The 20024-nt window shown below is 34.3% G+C and overlaps 1 protein-coding gene and 1 pseudogene across 1 annotated transcript in view; both read left to right on the top strand.

The window, feature by feature from the left end:
* LOC105304089 (zinc finger protein 569) overlaps positions 1-19426 on the top strand; it is a 40692-nt gene extending 21266 nt beyond the window's left edge. The window contains 4 exon segments of the mRNA XM_011378027.2: positions 7555-7681; positions 7983-8078; positions 14863-16601; positions 16603-19426. Coding sequence (XP_011376329.2) covers positions 7555-7681; positions 7983-8078; positions 14863-16601; positions 16603-16713 — 2073 coding nt within the window. The 3' untranslated portion in view covers positions 16714-19426.
* LOC111730699 lies at positions 6302-6420 on the top strand (annotated as a pseudogene).
* Positions 19427-20024: the final 598 nt, after the last annotated feature.

The following is a 20024-nucleotide window of genomic DNA, read 5'->3' as shown; positions in this document are numbered from 1 at the left end:
AACTTCCTGAGCTTTTCTTTGTTGGGAGATATTTGATTGGTGATTCAGTTTCCTTACTTGTTTATTGGTCTGTTCAAATTTTCTATTTTTTCAAGATTCATTATTGGTTGGTTGTATGTTTCTAGGAGATTATTCATTTCTTCTAGGTTATCCAATTCTTGGGCATATAATTGTTCATAGGAGTTTCTTATGATCCTTTGTATTTCTGTGGTATCAATTATAATGTCTCTTTTATTTCTGATTTTACTTATTTGTCTCTTCTAGCTAAAGGTTTGTCAATATTGTTTATCTTTCAAACACCAGCCTTTGTTTTTATTTATCTTTTCCAATATTTTTTTCTGGTCTGTATTTCATTTATTTCTGCTCTGGTCTTTGTTATTTTCTTCCTTCTGCTACCTTTGGACTCAGTTTGTTCATTTTTCTAGTTCCTTGAAGTGTGAAGTGTTGTTTATTTGAGATCTTTCTTTTTAATTAGTGTAGGCATTTATCACAACTTTCCTCTTAGTACTACTGCCTTTGCTGCATCTTAAAAGTTTGGTATGTTTTATTTCCATTTTTGTTTCTTTCAAGGTATATTTTAATTACCCTTTTGTTGTCTTCTTTGATCCATTAGCTGTTGGAGTATGTCGTTTAATTAAATGTTTAATCCACATCTTTGTGAATTTTCTACCTGTCCTATTTTTGGTTCCTAGTTTCATTCCACTGTGGTCAGAAAAGATACTTGGTATGACTTCAGTCTTCTTCAATTTACTAAAATTTGTTTTGTGATACATCAAGTGAACTTTCCTGGAGAATGTTCTGTGCATATTTGGAAGAATATGTATACTAGTGCTTTTAGGTGGAATATTCTTTATATATCTCTTAGGTTCATATGGTCTAAAGTATAGTTTAAAACTATATTTCAGTGTTTCTTTATTTGATTATCTATTTGTATGATCCGTTCATGGTTAAAAGAAAGATTGAAGTCCCCTACTATTATTGTGTCATTGTCTATTTACCCCTTCGGATCTATTTGTACTTGCTTATTTTTTAAGTACTCCAATGTTGGGTGCATATATATTTATGATTGTTACATCTTCTTGATGAATTGACTACTTTATCATTTTATAATGACCTTCTTTGTCTCATGTTATAGTTTTTGCCTTAAAGTCTGTGTTGTCTGATATAAATGCCGTTACCCCTGCTCTTTTATTTTCCACTTGCATAGAATATCTTTTACCATCCCTTTGCTTTGAGACTATCTATATCCTTAGAGTTAAAGTGATTCTCTTGTAGAGAACATATAGTTGGGTCTTGTTTATTATCCATTGAGCCACTTTTGACTTTTGATGGGAGAATTCAATCCAATTACATTTAGAGTAATTATTGATGAGTAAGGATTTAGACATGTCATTGTTTTCATTGTTTTCTGTTTTGTAGTTCCCTTGCTGCTTTCTTTCTCGCTGCCTTTTTTTTGTGTGTGTGTGAATGATTTTATGTAGTAGAATGCTCTGATTCCCTTTTCTTTGTATTTTGTGTTTCTGCTGTCGGTTTTGTTCTGTGGTTACCATAAAGCTTACCTAAAATATTTTATAGATGTGACATTCTATTTTACACCAGTAACAACTTAACTTTGATTACATATGAAAATTCTACCCTCTTACGCCCCTCTTTGATGTCTTTGATGTCACCAATTACCTCTTTTTATATTGATTCATTAAATTATTGTAGCCATAATTACTTTTAATACTCTTATCCTTTAACCTTTAAACTAGAGGTAAGTGCTTAATACACCACCATATTACAGTATTAGAGTCTTCTGAATTTGACTGTATAGTTACTTTTACCAGTGTGTGTATGTTTTTATGCATTTCATGTTACTAGTTAGCATCCTTTCATTTCAGCTTGAAGAACTCCTGTCAGCATTTCTTACAAGGTAGGTCTAGAGGTGATGAACTCCCTCATCTTTTGTTTGTTGGGAAAGTCTCTCTCTTTCATTTCTGAAGGACAGCTCTGGTGGATAGTGTATTTTTAGTTTGCCGTTTTTTGTTGTTTTTTTTTTATTTCAGTACTTTGAATATATATCTCACTCTCTCCTGGTCTGTAAGGTTTCTGCTAAAAAATCTACTGTTAGCCTAGTAGGGATTCTCAATAAGTTACAAGCTTCTTTCTTCTGGCTGCTTTTAAGATTCTCTATTTGTCTTTGATTTTTGACAGTTATATTTTAATGTGTTTGGAGATTTCTTTTTAAAAATATTTATTTATTTATTTTTAATTTTTTCATGTTGCCACATATTTGACCCCTTTTACTGCATCTACCCCGTCCCCCCTACCCTCTGGTAACCACATATCTATGAATCTGTTTGTTTGTCCTGTTCATTTGTTGCTTTTAGGTTTATATCCCACATACAAGTGATATGTGGTTTTTAACTTTTTCTGTCTGCCTTATTTCGCTTAGCATGATTATCTCAAGGTCAGTCACCTTGAAGTTGTGACAAATGGCAGTATTTTATCTCTTCTTATGGCTGAGTAATATTCCATTATATATATGTACCACAGCTTCTTTATCCAGTCATCTATTGGAATCAACTTCAGTTGATTCCAAGTCCTGGCCACCGTGAATAATACTGCTATGAACATCAGCGTGCAAATATCTTTTCAGATAATGAATTTTCAATTCTTTGGGGTAAATACCCAGCAGAAGGATTGCTGGATCATATGGTAGATCAATTCTTAGATTTTTGAGAATCCTCCATACTGTTTTTCATAGTGGCTGTACCAATTTGCAGTCCCACCAGCAGTGTATGTTGGAGAGGATTTCTTTAAATTGAATTTATTTGGTAATCTCTGAGCTTCATGAACATAGTTATCAAAAAGTCTCCCCATTTGGGGGAAGTTATCAGGCAATGTTTATTTAAATAATCTTTTTGCCCCATTTCTCTCTCTTCTTACTCTGAGATTCTCTTAATATGAATATAGTTTCATTTGATGATGATATCCTATAATTCACATAGGCTTGTTCATTCTCTTCATTCTTTTTTCTCCTCTGACTGGATAATTCACAGTTCCTGTTTTCTAACTCAAGATTCTATCTTCTGCTTAATCCATTTTGCTGTTAATGGTCATTTTTCATTTCATTCATTGTATTCTTCAGCTCCATAATTTGTTCAGTTCTTTTTTTCCCCCTCTTTGTTGAACTTCTCATTTTGTTCATGTATTTTTTTCCTGATATTGTTGAATTGTGTTTCTGTGTTTTCTTGTAGCTCTTTGAGTTTCTTTAAAACAATGACTTTGAATTCTTTATTTGGAAAATCACAGATATCCATGTTTTGGGGATCTTTCTTGAAGATTATTGTGATTATTTTGTGGTATCATTTCCTTGATTTTTCATGTTCCTTGAAGTTTTGCATTGAAACAGTCACCTTCTCCAGTTTTTACTAACTACTTTCAGAAAACAACTTTCGTCAGCCCTGCTAGAGATTCTGAGACTTTACAGAACTTCTCTGGATATACCCACTTCCCTCTTCTTGCTCCCTCTTGTGGCAGAATTCTTAAACTCATATTCTCTCTCTTGAGCCTACAACACACCAGGCAGAGTGCTCGCTGAGAGACTCACTTTTGTTTTCCCAAAGGTAGTGCTAAACTCACGTTTGTGGTCTTTCCCTGACCTGCAGATTCAGCCTGACTCTCTGTACATGCTCATTAGTCATCTGCCAAAGCTTGCCCTGACCACCACCATTGGGAGCATGCACAGGGATCCAAGTACAATGTGAGAGTGTGTGGCAGTGAGGCCTGCAGAGCTCTAGGTGTGCCCTTGTGGCAGTTGGGACTCTGGAGGCAAAGCATACCCAGAAGCTTATGGGCAGGCTTTTTGGGGAGTTTACAATGCAGTTAGTAGGATCATGTCCCTTAATGCCCTATGAGAGTCCTATGTTCCATTCTCCCAGACTTTTCCTTCCCCCTGTCATGCAGCTTAGAATTCAGTACTCTGGATGGGGCAAGATAGAAATGAGCTTCTCTGTCACTATCCTGTACAGTTAGGAAGCCAGGTGCTCACTCACACACTCTCACTTTTCTCTGTGGATGAGATCATGGACCAAGAGGGTCTCTCATGGCCTTAAGCTGTACTACCTTGAGGGAGAGGTACTACCTTTGATGATGCGAGTAAAGTCAATTTGTTCTTACCATCTCTGATGAATCCAAATAAATTTTTCGCTCCAGTGATGTGCTGGAACTTCTCTGCTGGAGACCTGGACTTTCACAAAGGCTCTGTCATCCATGCGTGATTGTCTAAGACAGTTTTTTCAGGGGTTCCTGGAACATGGCCAAGAGGGACTAAAATTGGTTCATGGGCCACTGCTGAGTCCACATCTGGGACTGAGGTCTGTATGTCTATTATCCATCCAATGCATGTGTTGGCAATACTCTTCCTAAGTCCCTTGACATATAGTGCTGGATCCCACAGCTCCCACAAAGGTACTTTTGGACATGGATGGATGCCAAATTGTTGTTGTGGGGAAGGAGGAAGCAAATGAGGGATGTCTTTCAGTCATAATTGCCTTTGGTTTCTTAAATCTATTTAATTCAAAGGCCTTGATCTTCAGCAGAAAAGGGTTCCAAAAGAGGATTTCCCATGTCCCATAGCCTACTCTGAACCTTTTGTGTTAGTGGATGTTTATGTTCATAGAGTCCTTTTAGGATCTAGAAATAAATTCTTAGAAACAGTGATCGTGAATTAGATCCTGGTTATTTCTTATCTCACCTATCTCCCATAGAAATTTCTCAAAGGGCAAGAAATATGGACAGAGCTCCCTTTGTTATAGTGCTGTTGAAGATTTTTTTTTGTATAGTTACATTCTTTTGGACACCAGTTTTTAACTAGGAAAAATGTGTTATATTTCTAATATTCAAATCACATCGTTTTTGCTTATACGTCAGAAGAATGGTGTCGTAAGGGGTCCCCTTGATCCCTCCCCTTGAGAGTACAAGTTGAACAGCTATAATCCAACAGAAGATTTCCAGCCTAACACAAAAACACTTCTGAGAGATCTGCACATCAAAGCATCCGAAGGTGGGCAAATTGGGGCAAACAGGGAGGACAGAGACAGGTGCCGTGGACACAGCCTAGAACTTGCTGTGAAACTTGGGGAGAGGGGAGGAATAAGGTTGGTGTGTGCACTTTTTGTAGCCCTGAGCATTTCTGTCTGAGTGATCAGCATATACTACAGTGGAACCAGTGATAAGGGCAGAGATGCTACAGCTATGTGCAAACAGAAGGAGAATGGGGTCGTGGAGCCAGGCTGCCTCCCCTGACCTTCCCTGAGCTCTCCTCCCCTCAGCCTCCCAGAGCTAGCAGTGGGCCCCCAGGGAATCTGCAGCACCGAGTGTCAAGATACAGAGCAGGGAGTCTGCAGCCCCAGGAACTGAGGAGACAGCTTCTCAGTGGCAGACACACACTGTAGCTGGTCCTAGTGATGGGTGGAGATACAGAGGTGAGGCAGCTGAAGCCTGGCAGTCACCATTACTGGGAGGAAAACAGCCACAACCACACCAGCAGCTTCTCCCAGCCCACCCCACCCCTACCTGGCAGAGGCATCTGAGATACTTCAGGCACCACAACACTGCATCTGGCTCTGGGTCAGCACCATGAGTTCAGGAGCTCTTCAGGGGCTTGGACCCAAAACCCCGCTGCCCACACATTTTCCCACGGGAATAAAGGTCTTTTTTTGTTTGTTTGTTTGCCACACAGCAGAGATCTGGGAGGCCTGGGCAGTGCAGGAGACTTGTGTACTACCTACTGGAAAACAAAAGAAAAACCTCTTCTTATCAACCTACTGAAGAGGGATTACTCTTAAAAATATTTTTTTGAAAAGCAGAGTTCATTCCCGTAAATGCCTATGTGGAGAAATAATCCATCAAATACCATGAACAACCCAGGTAACAAGCCAGCTCAGAAAGAAAATGAAAAACCTCCAGAAAGTAAACGTAAAGATATAGAAATATGTGATTTAAATGACAAAGAATTCAAGATTACTGTTCTGAAAAAACTCAATAAGGTACAAGAAAACTCAAATTGGCAGTTTAATGAACTAAGAAATAAAATCAGTGAATGAAAAGAATACTTTACCAAAGAGATTGAAAATTAAAAAATAACCAAATAGAAATTCCGGAGCTGAAGAACTCAAAGACATGAAGAATGAAATAGCGAGCTTAGGAAACAAAGTGGACCAGATGAAGGAAAGAATTAGTGATATCAAAGATGGAAATCTGGAAATGATTAGGCTGGAAGAAGAGAGAGACTTGAGAGTTAAAAAAAAAATGAGTCTGTGGCCATGCTGCACTGAACAAGCCCGATCCCATCTGATCTCGGAAGCTAAGCAGGATCGGTCCTGGTTGGTACTTGGATGGGAGACCACCTAGGAAGACCAGGTGCTATAGGCGTAAAAAATAAAAGAATAAGGGATTGTAAACTGACAAGATCCTTGCAATCTGAGAGGTCAACCAAGAGTTGCCTCGCCTAAAAAATAAAAATAAATAAATGAATAAATAAATGAACAAATATATAAAATGAAAGAATTCTATAAGAACTATCTGATTCCATCAGAAAGAGCAATATAAGAACAATAAAGGATACCAGAAGAAGAAGATGGGGAGAAGGAAACAGAGAGCCTGTTCAAGCAAATAATGAGAACTGAACTAATGGAAAGAACTAATGGAAAGAACTAGATCCTCGAATTCAAGAAGCAAACAAAAAATTTAATTATCTCAATCCAAAAAGGCCTTCTCCAAGGCACATTATATTAAAACTGTAAAAAATTAATGGCAAACAAATCATACTGCTTTGAAGCAATTTGTCACCAACATCTCATTTGCGAAACACATTCTAAAGCATTATTGATGTTTTCTCATAGTTCTGCTTGTAACTGTAGTTCAAAGCACTAGAAAACTTAATAAATCTTTTTTCTTCCGTTGATATTTATATGATTCTGTCTATAGCCCTCTTTTTTAAATACATGTGAACTCTGAGCAGCCATATCCCATTTTCATGGCTGCTGACACCTAGTATAGGCTTAGGAACAATAATAAAATCCTCATTTCATTGTAGACTTCTTGTGCAATGAATATGTCCATCTGCTAAATCAATGTATATCTCTAGTTGAATGTTCTACCATACTACAAATTTTCTATATCCTTCTCTCCCTGCTTTGCTTCCATCCAAATCTTGGTTTCATTTTTTTCCTGCCTCATTGAATCACAGGCATCTAGTGAGTTCCCAAATGAGTAACTTGAGTAAAGTTGTATATTCCCCCCATTTTCCACACTCAGTATAAATTGGTGCCTAAAATCTCTTTAACCTTTGGTGGTTATTAAAGATATGCGCTTGCTAATTTAGTAAATGAACATAAACCGACAAGATGTTGGTAATGTTTTTTTCTTTTAGACGATTACAAAACTAGGTAAGTTTTTTTTTTAAAACCTTTTACCTGTGCATACCGTGAGAACACAGTTCAATATGTTTTGCCCACAGCATCTAAGGTGGATGACTTCAGATTGAGTAGGAGTGTGTTGTTACAGGGAACAGTGACATTCAAAGATGTGGCTATTGACTTCACCCAGGAAGAATGGCAGCAGTTGGATCCTGCTCAAAGGAACCTGTACCGGAATGTGATGCTAGAAAATTATAACAACTTAATCACAGTGGGTAAGGGTAGTTTCCTGTATAACCCAAATTCTGGGAGTAAAGTCGCTTTTTTCCCCAATTTTCTGAAGTGTGTGGAACCTTTAAGTATTAGAGTGAATATGGCCTTTGCTTACATGAATGTGCATGCTGTGGCTTTCAAAACAAAAAGTCCTCCTTGGTTATGATTCACAGGGCAACATCCCCAGAAACCACATTTTTCTTGTCCTTCAGAAAGCCTGGTTTCCTTGTGCCGGCCTAAATTCTTGAGTGATTCTTTGTTCTAGTATTTATGCCTAAGCCTTATGTCATTTCCCTTTGGCAGGCTATCCATTCACCAAACCTGATGTGATTTTCAAGCTGGAACAAGAAGAAGAACCCTGGGTGGTAGAGGAAGAAGTGTTAAGGAGACACTGTCCAGGTTAGTGGGAGGGAACCAGGCAAGAGAGGAGGGGCTGGAAACTTTTAATGGTTAATCTGTGAATAGTCGATTCCTCTGAAATGATCTTCAAAGATATTTTCTTAAAGACTGTAGACTTTGATAGTGACAATCAGTGCGATTTCTTTATAAATTTAAGATGTTATTTCTAAATAAGATGCTTCTTTCCTCAGAACTTCTTTCCAAGGAACTTAAAAGATCAGTTGACCTGTTTACCTGCGTGTTACATATCAATATTTCCTAACACATTTCCAGCTTTACTTTGATAATCATTGTGTTTTGGTCATCTTTCATGTGTCTGCCCACCCTTTTACATAAGATCCTTTCTTTTTTGCTTTCACATATTCATGGAATTATAGTTGTTCAAATAAACCTGTTAACAGTTATAGTTCTTTACTTTCTGCTTTCTTTTGTTCCTTTCATCGTGAATACCTTAGCATCATATTTTGTGCCCATAATCATACTTCCCACTATATTTTTAGCTTTTGTGCCCATACTACAGAAATAGCTACAACCCTTTCACTTCAAGAAAAGTTTTAAATACCATGCTATTTTTATCTTAACTCCCATTTTCTGCTACATTTGTCATGTATGTATACTCATATTTGTGTGTATGCATGTGATATGTGTATACACACATACATATATGTACATGCATATATATACATGCATACACATACATATATAAAATATACGTATTTCTAATTTGATAGATATTTCCAAGTACAAAATAACTTATGGTAGTTTGAATTTGCATTTCCTTCATTACAAGGGATGGCAAACAAACCTTTTCATATGTTTAAAATCTATATTTCTTTGTGAACAATTTGTGTCTTTTGCCCTTTTTTCTGTTGAGTTCTTAATTTTTATGAACTCAACATATTAATGTGATTACCCCATTATCTATATGTTTTTCTAGTATTTTTTCACAATTGGTCATTTGAAGTACAATTCCTCTTTGAAGTACTTTTACCCACCTTGAGTTTTTTAATGTTCATGTAGTTACAGTCTTTTCTTATTTACCATGATTTTTTTCCTTTTATATAAATGGGTAAATTATGTTTATTTCATAATGATTCATTCTCACTCTTTTACTATGAATTTAAATAATCTTTTTCAGGCTTTGAAGTCAATCTTACATTGGTTTCATAAATAGAATTTGGAAGCTTTTCTTCATGTTCTGGAACACTTATAATAGCATTAGCATATAAGTCCCTTAAAATCTTGGATTATTTTACCTGTTGAACTATTTGGACCATGCGGACTATTGAATGAAGGCTCTTTGACAGCTTTTTTTTTTTTTTTTACTATTCCTTTTATAACTTCAGTGTAGGTTTTTTTCTCTTTTGGTATTACTTTTTGATAATAAGTTATATTTTTCCAGAAAATTACATTTAATCCTGATTTTCAAGTTAATTTTAACAAATTTGAATAACATAACTTTCATAAATATTTGTTTTCTCTGTATCTGTAAAAGTTTACTATATATTGATGTTCCAGGGTCATCTGTTATATTTAACAATTTATTTCATCTGTATTTTCAAATCTGTTATTATAAAATTACCCATAGTGTTCTTTTCTTATTTGTTTTCTATTCTGCAAATTTCTCAGCCAGTCTTATCAAATATTGGCTCTCCTTCATTCTCTGTATTCTACTTCTGGGACTCCTATTAAGTAGATTCTAGACCTTTTTATTTTTCCTACATATATATTGTTTTTCATTTCCTTTGCTATTTTCTACTTTCCTACCTCTCTGTATTGCCTTCTCAGTAATTACTTCAGATATATCTTCTCGTTTACGAATTCTCTCTTCAACTGTTTTTATTTGTCTTTTTAATTCATTCATTTAAAAATTTTGTTCTCAATAGTAGTATTTTATATTTTTAGACATTCCTTTTTTTTGCCATGTTTTTTCACATCTTTCTTGTCCTTTCTAATTATTTCTGTGTTTTGTTCAGCTTTGTTTCTATCCTTTGCTTCTTTAAAAATACATCACTCTTCTGTATTTTGTATCTAACAGTTCTAATATTTTAAGTCCTTAGGTTTAAATATCTCGTTTTCAGTGACTCACTTATTGTACTTGCTTCTTCACATGCTTGATGATTGCCGATGGTGAATTCAAATTTTAAAATCTTAATTTCTGATGTTATTGTCCTAAATTGGGTTGCTTTCTTCTAAAGATGATTTGCATGTATGTTTGGTGGATGCCAGCAGCCATTACCAAGAGAGGACCAGCTAAATATTCTCTGAGGGTCCTTACTTTTTGTAGGAACCTCAGTTGAGTTTCTCTTCCTTATTGCTGGTCCAAGGCTTATGCTTCAGTTAAACAGGACTTCTGTTTGCATAGATACACAAGTCAGATCCATTCTCTAGCTTGCTTTCTAATTTTCTCTCTCAGTCCTGGTTTTGGATACTAGTTATTTATTTTTGTTTTGTTCACTTTTGAATGTATGTGTTGCTCAGATGTGGTTGATGGACAGTATTGAGGTATTCTGAGATGATTTATGCTACTTCCTATAAGCCCAGTTATTCATCATTTTTTCATTATCTTGTTGTTTTGCAATGTGTGGTTACACCACCATAATTTCAATACTAAAAGTCCTAACTAGTCTCTCTCTGTCTTTTTTCCCCCCAATTGCATGGTGTTCTTTGTTCCAGGTGGCTTTATTATTTTCATTTCTTTCCTCAGTCTGCCAGTAAATTTTTTTTTAATCCTCTTATGTTTTCTTATTGTTTCTTCCTCATGTATTTATATTGTGAACTCCTGATTCATAGGTGCTATTTTCATTAAGTTTTTTCATTCATGACAATATATTTAGTCAGGATTTTCATTTAGTATGTGTCATAATGGTTTTCACTTATATTTTTGTCTGCTTTCTTTATATCATATTTCTATTCTTTTTTTTCTCTTGTAATACTTTTTATAGATCTGATTCCAGCACCTTGTCATTTTTGAGTGAGGATAGTTCTTTCTTGACCTGCTTTAAAGAAAGGTGATGTCGAGGAAGGAAAATGAGTGCTGTATGATCTAAAGTAGAGATTAGCAAACTGTGACTTGTAGGGCAGCCACTTGTTTTTATAAATAAACTTTCATTGGAACACAGCCACACCCATTTACATCTTGTCTGACTGCTTTAACATTACAACAGCAAAGTCGAATAGTTGTGTCAAAAACTATATGATCTATGAACACACAATGTAAATATATATATGCCTTACTGTTAAAGTGTATGGCTGAAACTTGTTGGATTTCGTTAACTAATGTCACCATAAATTAGAAAAAATTATTTAATTTAAAAAAAACCTATATGATCTACAAAGCCTAAATTATTTACTATCTGACCCTTTAAGAAAAAATTTGTCAACTCGATGTATATGAATGCACCTGTGCTTCATAATTGAAGCCCTTTATTTTATATGGTTATATGTGTAGAAGTATGGTTAGGCTTTTTCTTCTCATCCAAAAGGGAACTGCAGCTGCAAGTCTTCTCATAATTGAATCTTACACTCTCACCCCAGTAGACTTGTTCCTGAAAAGATAGCACTTCAGAATGTTTCCTTGTTCAGTCCTGGCTTCTCTGACATATCTTGGAATATCAAGTCTCCTGTAACCAGTCTACACTCCCAAATTTCAATGTTATATTCAAAGGATAATTAATTCTGCCATTCAAGATGTGTTATACATTTCAACACTGTCAGCTGCTTGTTCTGCCCATGATCAGCATGAACAGCTTTTTTTTTTTAGAGTCTTTCTTCCTCTGTTCTAGCCTTCACTGTATTTGTCAACACTAACCCATTTAATATCATTTGTGCTACAGCCACCGCAAAGGAATCAATAACTTCACTCTTGTAAAGAGGAAAATAGATCAGATACTTTTTCATTCTATCATTTAAAACATGGAGTCTTTTCTGTAACATTAGATATTTTCATCTTGCCTTTGGAGTTCTTTTTCACTTCTGTTTGTATAGTACCGAATCCTACCTTCTTCCTCAACATCTTTTGCTTAACTGAGCTTTTCTTTTTCTCCTAATCGAAGTGACTCAAAAGCTTAATATTCCACTGCCTTTTTTACATTTATAGTCTGCAACCAGGTCTCTAACTTTACCTGCTTTACCACTTCATGAGAATTTTTCCCTTACATAATTCTCAGTGTGGCAGAGAGGGAGTATCATCTCCATTTTCCTATCTAGGAGCTAAGCAGCAACAGGGGACTGTATGTCTCACCCTTCGGTATGTAGAATTTCACTTATTCTCTCTATGCTTAGCCAGTTCCTTTTCTCCATATTCCTCTGCTTGGTGTCCCTGACTCTAGAGCCTTTCAGCTTCCATTTTGTTTTTAGAGTAATCTTTCATCTTCTCTGGGGTAGAGGAATGGTCTTTGTCTTTGTCAGTTTATACCTTTTTTCTTTATCTCATATTAGTGTAATTTTAGATGTGATCATAGATAAATTCATGTATTTATTATACCATATTTAAGCTCAATTTCTCACTCTTTGTTTCTCTTCCTGCTCACTATACTTACTCCCTATCCAATTATGGTAGATAGGCTCTTTCAGTTTTATGTTCCAACTCTTTCATGTTTATCTTCTAGTTGTTTGTTCTTGTTTATTAATTACTGCTTTGTTATAACAATTTTATTTATTTATTAAAATACATAATACATGCTTATAGTACAGTTTTTTAGGTGCAAGGTTATATATCGAAAAGTAATTATTCTTCTCTTACTCATTTTCCCTCTATGGTGACAACCCCTAGCATCATTCTCCTTTGAGCTATTACTTGTAATTTCAAACATTCTTATTGAAACCACTTTAGGTTAATAGGTTAGCTTGAGAGTAATTGTCATCTTTGCAGTTGAATGTTCTTTTCCAAGAATAGAATATTCCTTTGTCTTAGTTTCCTAGGGTTGCCATTACAAAGTACCACAAATTAGGTGCTTAGAATAACGGAAATTTATTCTCACAATTCTGGAGGCTAAAAATACTAAACCAAAGTGTCAGCAGGGCAATGCTCCCTCTGAAACCTGTAGGAGAAGGACCCTTCCCTGCCTCTTTCAGCTTCTGGTAACCCCAGACATTCCTTGACTTATAGCATCATAGCTCCAGTGTTTTGTCCTCACATGGTGTTCTCCCTGTCTATCTCTTTGTGTGACATTCTTTTTATAAGAACACCAGTCATATTGGAGTAGGGTATCCCCTATGATCTCATTTTAACTAATTACATCTGCAATGACCCAATTTCCAAATAACTTCACATTTCCAAGGTACTGGGGATTAGGACTTCAGCATGTCTTTTTTAGGGGGGTGGTGGGGGCACACAGTTCAACTCATAACACTTTCTAATTGTTCAAATCTGTGTGTGTATTTTAAAGTTTTCTTATAATTTTGGGATATTTCTTATTAAATTTTTCCCCAGATTTTTCATATTTTTGTAGCATTTGTACCTGTAGTCTTCTTTTATGTTTTTGTAAATAGTTGTTTGTATAGGTGAGAGTTATTGAAACTGAATACTTACTGTATGTAGTGAATTTAATTAGTTTCTTACTTATAATAATTTTACAATTGACTCGATATTGCAGGTAAATCATTTTACTGTTAACAAGTAACATTAATTTTACCTTTCCTTTTCAACTTCTTATACCTCTGATTTTTCCATATTTAATGTACTATCCAATACTGTAATAATAGTGGTATAATATTCATCTTCCTCACTTTAACGTGATTGCTTTGAGATTTTTCCCATTAAGTATGGTGCTGGTGTATAAGTTGTACTGTACTTAAGTCAAATAAGTGTCTGTCTAGTCCCATTTTATAAAGAGTTTTTTAATGGAAAATAGATACTGAATTTTATCATTAAATATCTTTGTAAATTGTTACTTGAATTCTCACTTTTGACCTATTGATATATTTACTTATAGTAATGGATTTTTTTTATATTGCAACATAGTTATATTCCTGCGGGGGCGGGGGGGGAATCTCAGGTATGATATAGCTTATATTTAATGTGCTTCTGGATCACTTTTTTTTCTTCTGAGTCATTTTGACATTTTATGTAAAATTTTTACATTGATATTCATAAGTGAAATTTGCATATAGTTTGCTTTTTTGGTTGTCATCTTTGTCAGGTTTGGTATTACTATTATTTGTTTCATCACATGAAATTAAGAATTCTTCTCTTTTCGTCTTTGGTAACATTTTACATAGCATGAGAGCTGTCCATTAAATGTTTGTTAAAATTTCAGGTTAATCTCTCTGGGCCTTTCCTATTTGTTTTGTTTTTTAATTTTTCTATTTATTTTGTGGAAATTGGCCTATGTAGGTTTTCTATATCTTACAGAGTCAATTTGGTCATTTATATTTTCCAGAAAGTTATCATGTCATTTTGTGAAAGTGTATTTCAATAGTGTCTTGCAAAATAGTTTTATTATGTATTTTTAACTACTTGTCTGTTTTTTTCTTTATCATTATTCCTTCTTACTTTATTTGTAAATTCTACATTCTCTTTTATGTATCCAACAATTTTTCTGTTTTCTTTCAAATCTCACTTAAAAGCAATCAAAGCTATACTTATAAATGTCTGCCTCTACTCTTACTTGCTTTCCTGAAATTTTCTAAAGTTTAGGAATAAAAGTTTTATGTACCTGGAATTTGCTTAATAGTGGTAAACTAGGCCTTAAGCCAGTCCTATAATAGCAAGTTTTTCGAAATCTTGATGTTATAATAATGGAAAAAATTAAAAGTAATACTTATTTGCAATCTATTCTAGGAGAAATATGGGGACTTGATGAGCATCATAATATCCAGCACAGACTTTTGACACAACTTGAAGATAAAGTCACAAAAACACTGACTGAAGGAAAAGTCAATGAATGGCATAAGAAATTTGCAAATGCATTTTCTCCAAACTCAGACTTTTTTCCTTCCAGTCACAATCTCTATGATTATAACTTATTTGGAAAGTGTTTAGAACATAATAATTTTGACTGTCATAATAATGAAAGAATCCTTATAAGAAAGGGATACTGTGAATATAGTGAACCTATAAAGTCATTTGGCAATAGCTCATCTCATTTTGTAATAACCCCCTTTAAGTGTAATCATTGTGGAAAAGGATTCAGTCAAACCTTGGATCTTATCAGACACCTGAGAATTCATACTGGAGAAAAACCTTATGAATGTAAAAAATGTAGAAAAGCCTTCAACCACAAGGAAAAACTTCTTAAACATCATAAAATTCACAGTAGGGAGCGGTCTTATGAGTGTAACGAATGTGGGAAATCTTTCATTAAAATGTCAAATCTCATTAGACATCAAAGAATTCATACTGGAGAGAAACCCTATGCATGTAAAGAGTGTGGGAAATCCTTCAGCCAAAAATCAAATCTCATTGATCATGAAAAAATTCATACTGGAGAGAAACCTTATGAATGTAATGTGTGTGGAAAAGCATTCAGCCAGAAGCAAAGCCTCATTGCACATCAGAAAGTTCATACTGGAGAAAAACCTTATGCATGTAATGAATGTGGTAAAGCGTTCCCTCGAATTGCATCCCTTGCCCTTCATATGAGAAGTCATACAGGAGAAAAACCTTATAAATGTGATAAATGTGGAAAAGCCTTCTCTCAGTTTTCCATGCTTATTATACATGTGAGAATTCATACAGGTGAGAAACCCTATGAATGTAAAGAATGTGGAAAATCCTTTTCTCAAAGCTCAGCCCTTACTGTACATATGAGAAGTCATACTGGTGAGAAACCCTATGAATGTAAGGAATGTAGAAAAGCCTTCAGCCACAAGAAAAACTTCATTACACACCAAAAGATTCATACTAGAGAGAAACCTTATGAATGTAATGAATGTGGAAAAGCATTCATTCAGATGTCAAATCTCATTAGACACCAGAGAATTCACACTGGAGAAAAACCCTATATATGTAAGGAATGTGGCAAAGCCTTTAGCCAGAAATCAAATCTCATTGCTCATGAAAAAATTCATTCTGGAGAGAAACCCTATGAATGTAATGAATGTGGTAAAGCCTTCAGCCAAAAGCAAAATTTTATTACACATCAGAAAGTTCACACTGGAGAGAAACCTTACGATTGTAATAAATGTGGTAAAGCCTTCTCTCAGATTGCATCCCTTACGCTTCATCTGAGAAGTCACACAGGGGAAAAGCCTTACGAATGTGATAAATGTGGGAAAGCCTTCTCTCAGTGCTCATTGCTTAATTTGCATATGAGAAGTCATACAGGTGAGAAGCCCTATGTGTGTAATGAATGTGGAAAAGCTTTCTCTCAAAGAACCTCCCTTATTGTACACATGAGAGGTCATACAGGTGAAAAACCCTATGAATGTAATAAATGCGGAAAAGCCTTCTCCCAAAGTTCATCCCTTACTATACATATACGAGGTCATACAGGTGAGAAACCCTTTGACTGTAGTAAATGTGGAAAAGCCTTCTCTCAGATCTCATCACTTACGCTTCATATGAGAAAACATACAGGTGAAAAGCCTTATCATTGTAATGAGTGTGGTAAAGCTTTCAGCCAAAAGTCACACCTTGTTAGACATCAGAGAATTCATACTCATTAGAAATAGAAACACTATGAATATTTGAATATGGAAAAGACTTCAGTAGGTATTAACACCTCCTTGCACATTACATAATTGGTTCTAGAGTGGAAATCTTAATGCGAGAAAGCCTATTGAAGAAGTCACACATTTACGAAACAATTCTTACCAAGGTTACAAATTGTATAATGAAAAAGCTTATCATCAAAAACCTTTAGACATCTATTGATAATATTCTCCCTAAAACTATAAATAAGATATCTGCTTATCAACATGATATTTGAGCTCCTAGCCAATGGATTAGCAAGAAAAGGAAGATTGGGAAAAAAGAGAAACTATAAAAATTGCCTTTTTTATGAGAAATAATTAGAAAGTGTGTTGATATGAAGTATCTCAGAATAAACAAGGCATTATATATAGTTATAAAACATTTCAAAGGACACAAAAAAACACCTTAAAATTTAGAAAAATAACACTCTGAAAAGACTTAACATTATAAAATATATAAATTGTTTCTCAAATCTCTAAGTTTATAAAGTACTTCAACTCAGCATTCACCAGTTAGTTATACTTTAAGAATTTCAAACTGATTCAAAATTTTATATTTTAATGTAAATGACTACACATGGCTGAAGAAAATGTGAAAAGTAAAACAAAGACAGTCACTAGATATCACATACTTAAAGCTGGTGTAATTTAAACAGTGTTCTTCATGAGTAAACAAATCAGTGGAAACAAATCGAGGATTGTAGGAAAGAGAAGTGGGAATTTTGTATATGATAGTGCTATGGAAATAATTGAAGAAAAGATAGCCTATTCAATAAATGGAAGACATATTAATGAAAAATTATATACATATATACATATATAAATTAAAATCCAAGTAGATTGAAGAACAGAATATAAAAAGCAAATTCTTAAACTATAATGAAATATTTTAGAGTAACAGGATTTCTTTAAAAACAAATATGGAATAATCAATTCTATTTTGGTTTATTGGTTTCAGAGGCACCCACACATGTCCACAAAGATATGTCTGTCTACTATGTCTAGGATGTTCACTGCATCATGGTTTGTATTACTCTAAATTAGATATAAATTTCTCTTAGTAGAAGGGTAAATCCATATGATGTGATTATTTCTGTGATAGAGTACAGTATTTAGCAAATACAAATTTGACATAGAGATACAGGGATAGAGCACAGTATATAATAAGTAAAAAGTACAATAAAATATATTTGTGTAAATATTATAAAATAATGCAAAGAACAGTACTGCGTTTACCATGGATCCATATATGACCATGGGTCCCACTTTCAGGAAGTGAAAAAGGTTTGGAGGGAGTAGTTATATTTATCTGTAATATTTCTTAAAGAATGAAACAAATATGACAGGTACCATCTGGTTGTAAAAATTATGTTGCTTTTTGGGGGATATTCTTTTTTGCCTTTCTTTATTACCCATTTCTCTAATAAAGAATCAAATGGGTTCAAGAAACCTAGACCTATAGAAACCATTTTTAAATGGATTCTTATTTTTTATTAGATACTAACACTTACAGAAAATTTTCTTTGCTATTACACAAACCAAACCTGAATTAAAATGCTTTGCTTACCATGTCCTCATAATGTTAGGGTAATAAAAATCAGTATCTAACATTTGTTTGAGGCCATTTTTTTTTAATTTAAATTTTTATTACAAACAAGTATTTTTCTAGTTGAAAGTAGTAAAGAAACAAAAATAATTCAGTTGTTGGGATAACTGATTCTACATTTGGGTGAAAAAAATCTACATTTGAGTTGGTTTCGGATTGAGAGGAAGAGATCATTTGTGCATACTATAAAAAGTGATTCTAACATGTCAAGCCAAGGATAGTTACCAACATAAGAGTAGAAGCGATTTTAATGTACCTCAACAAAGGTTTCTTTGGATTCTGGATCTTTAAGTGGGGATGCAGGTGCTGGCAATTTAAATGTGTCATGTAAGGACTCAGTGGATGTGAAAGGTCACTTCCTGTACCACAGCTGTTCTACAATGAGGCCTTTCAAGTATTTTTGGTACTCAGATTTCCTTGTCTATGAATAGTCCATTTATATGTTTTGTCTATTTTTTTCTACTGGGACTTCCAAAAGATGTTTTTATTTAGAAATAGATTTATAGAAAGCTGTAGAAGTAACACCATATAGTACTATTTAGTTTGTGTACCTTACAACCAGTTTTCCCTAATGGTAATATCTTGCATTACTATAGTACAGTATCGAATTTGACACTGATACAATCCACAGAACTTACTATATTTCACTGGTTTTACATGCACTTGTGTATGTGTGGCTATACAATTTTATCTCGTGTAAATTTGTGTAACTACCACCACATCAAGCTGAAGAACTTGCAGTGTCACAGAGATCCCTTATTCTATCCCTTTGTAGTTGTCTCCATTCTTTCACTGCCTGCTCCCCACTCCTAAACCCTGGCAACCATTAACCTATTCTCTATAATTTTGTCATACAAAGAGTGTTTTATAAATGGAATCATATGCTATAGAACCTTTTGAGATTGGCTTTTTTTCACTCAACATAATTCCCTTGAGATCAATCCCAGTTTTTCAGGTACAATAATTTATTCCTTTGGGGTGGGGGTTGTTTTCCAAGTAAAGATATACCACGATTTCTTTAATCATTCAGCCATTGAATGACATTTGTGTTGTTTCCAACTTTTGGTTATTACAAATAAAACTGCTATGAACATTTGCCATCTTATTGGTTGTTTTATTTGTTTTCTACTTTTTTTTCTTCCTGTTTCACTTCATTTTTTACTATGGGTTACTTAAGCATTTTTTTTTTTAAAGAATTTTACTTTATAGAGTTCTTAAGTATATTTCTTTGTACAGATGTTTAGTGTTCGCTCTAGGTATTACATTATACATACGTAACTTACCATGGTCTACTTCTGTCACCATTTAACCAGTTTAAAACCTTTTATCTCAACTGAGGTCCTTTAATTTCCCTACTTTATTGTATAATTGTTTTAAATATTTCCTGTATACCTTAAGAACTACATAAGATATCATTTTTGCTTGAAAGATCTAATATTAGAAATCAGTAGGAGATAGTCTATTAAATGTGCCCATATTTTTACTGTTATTTTTTCCTCATTCCTGATAGTCCATGTTTCCTTTATCATTTCTCTTGTTAAAGAACTTTCTCTAGCTATTCTTTATTTATTTAGGCTTAAACAACAAGCATTCATTTCTCACAGTTCTGAAGGCTGGAAATTCAAGATCAGGATGCCAGCATGATAAATTTCTGTGAAAGCCTTTACCCTGGTTACAGATGACCATCTTTTAGTTGTATCTTC

Source organism: Pteropus vampyrus, unplaced genomic scaffold (genome assembly GCF_000151845.1).
Source record: "Pteropus vampyrus isolate Shadow unplaced genomic scaffold, Pvam_2.0 Scaffold328, whole genome shotgun sequence".
Lineage (NCBI taxonomy): Eukaryota > Metazoa > Chordata > Mammalia > Chiroptera > Pteropodidae > Pteropus > Pteropus vampyrus.
Note: the sequence above shows the minus strand (reverse complement) of the source record. Positions and strands in the feature narration are given on the sequence as shown.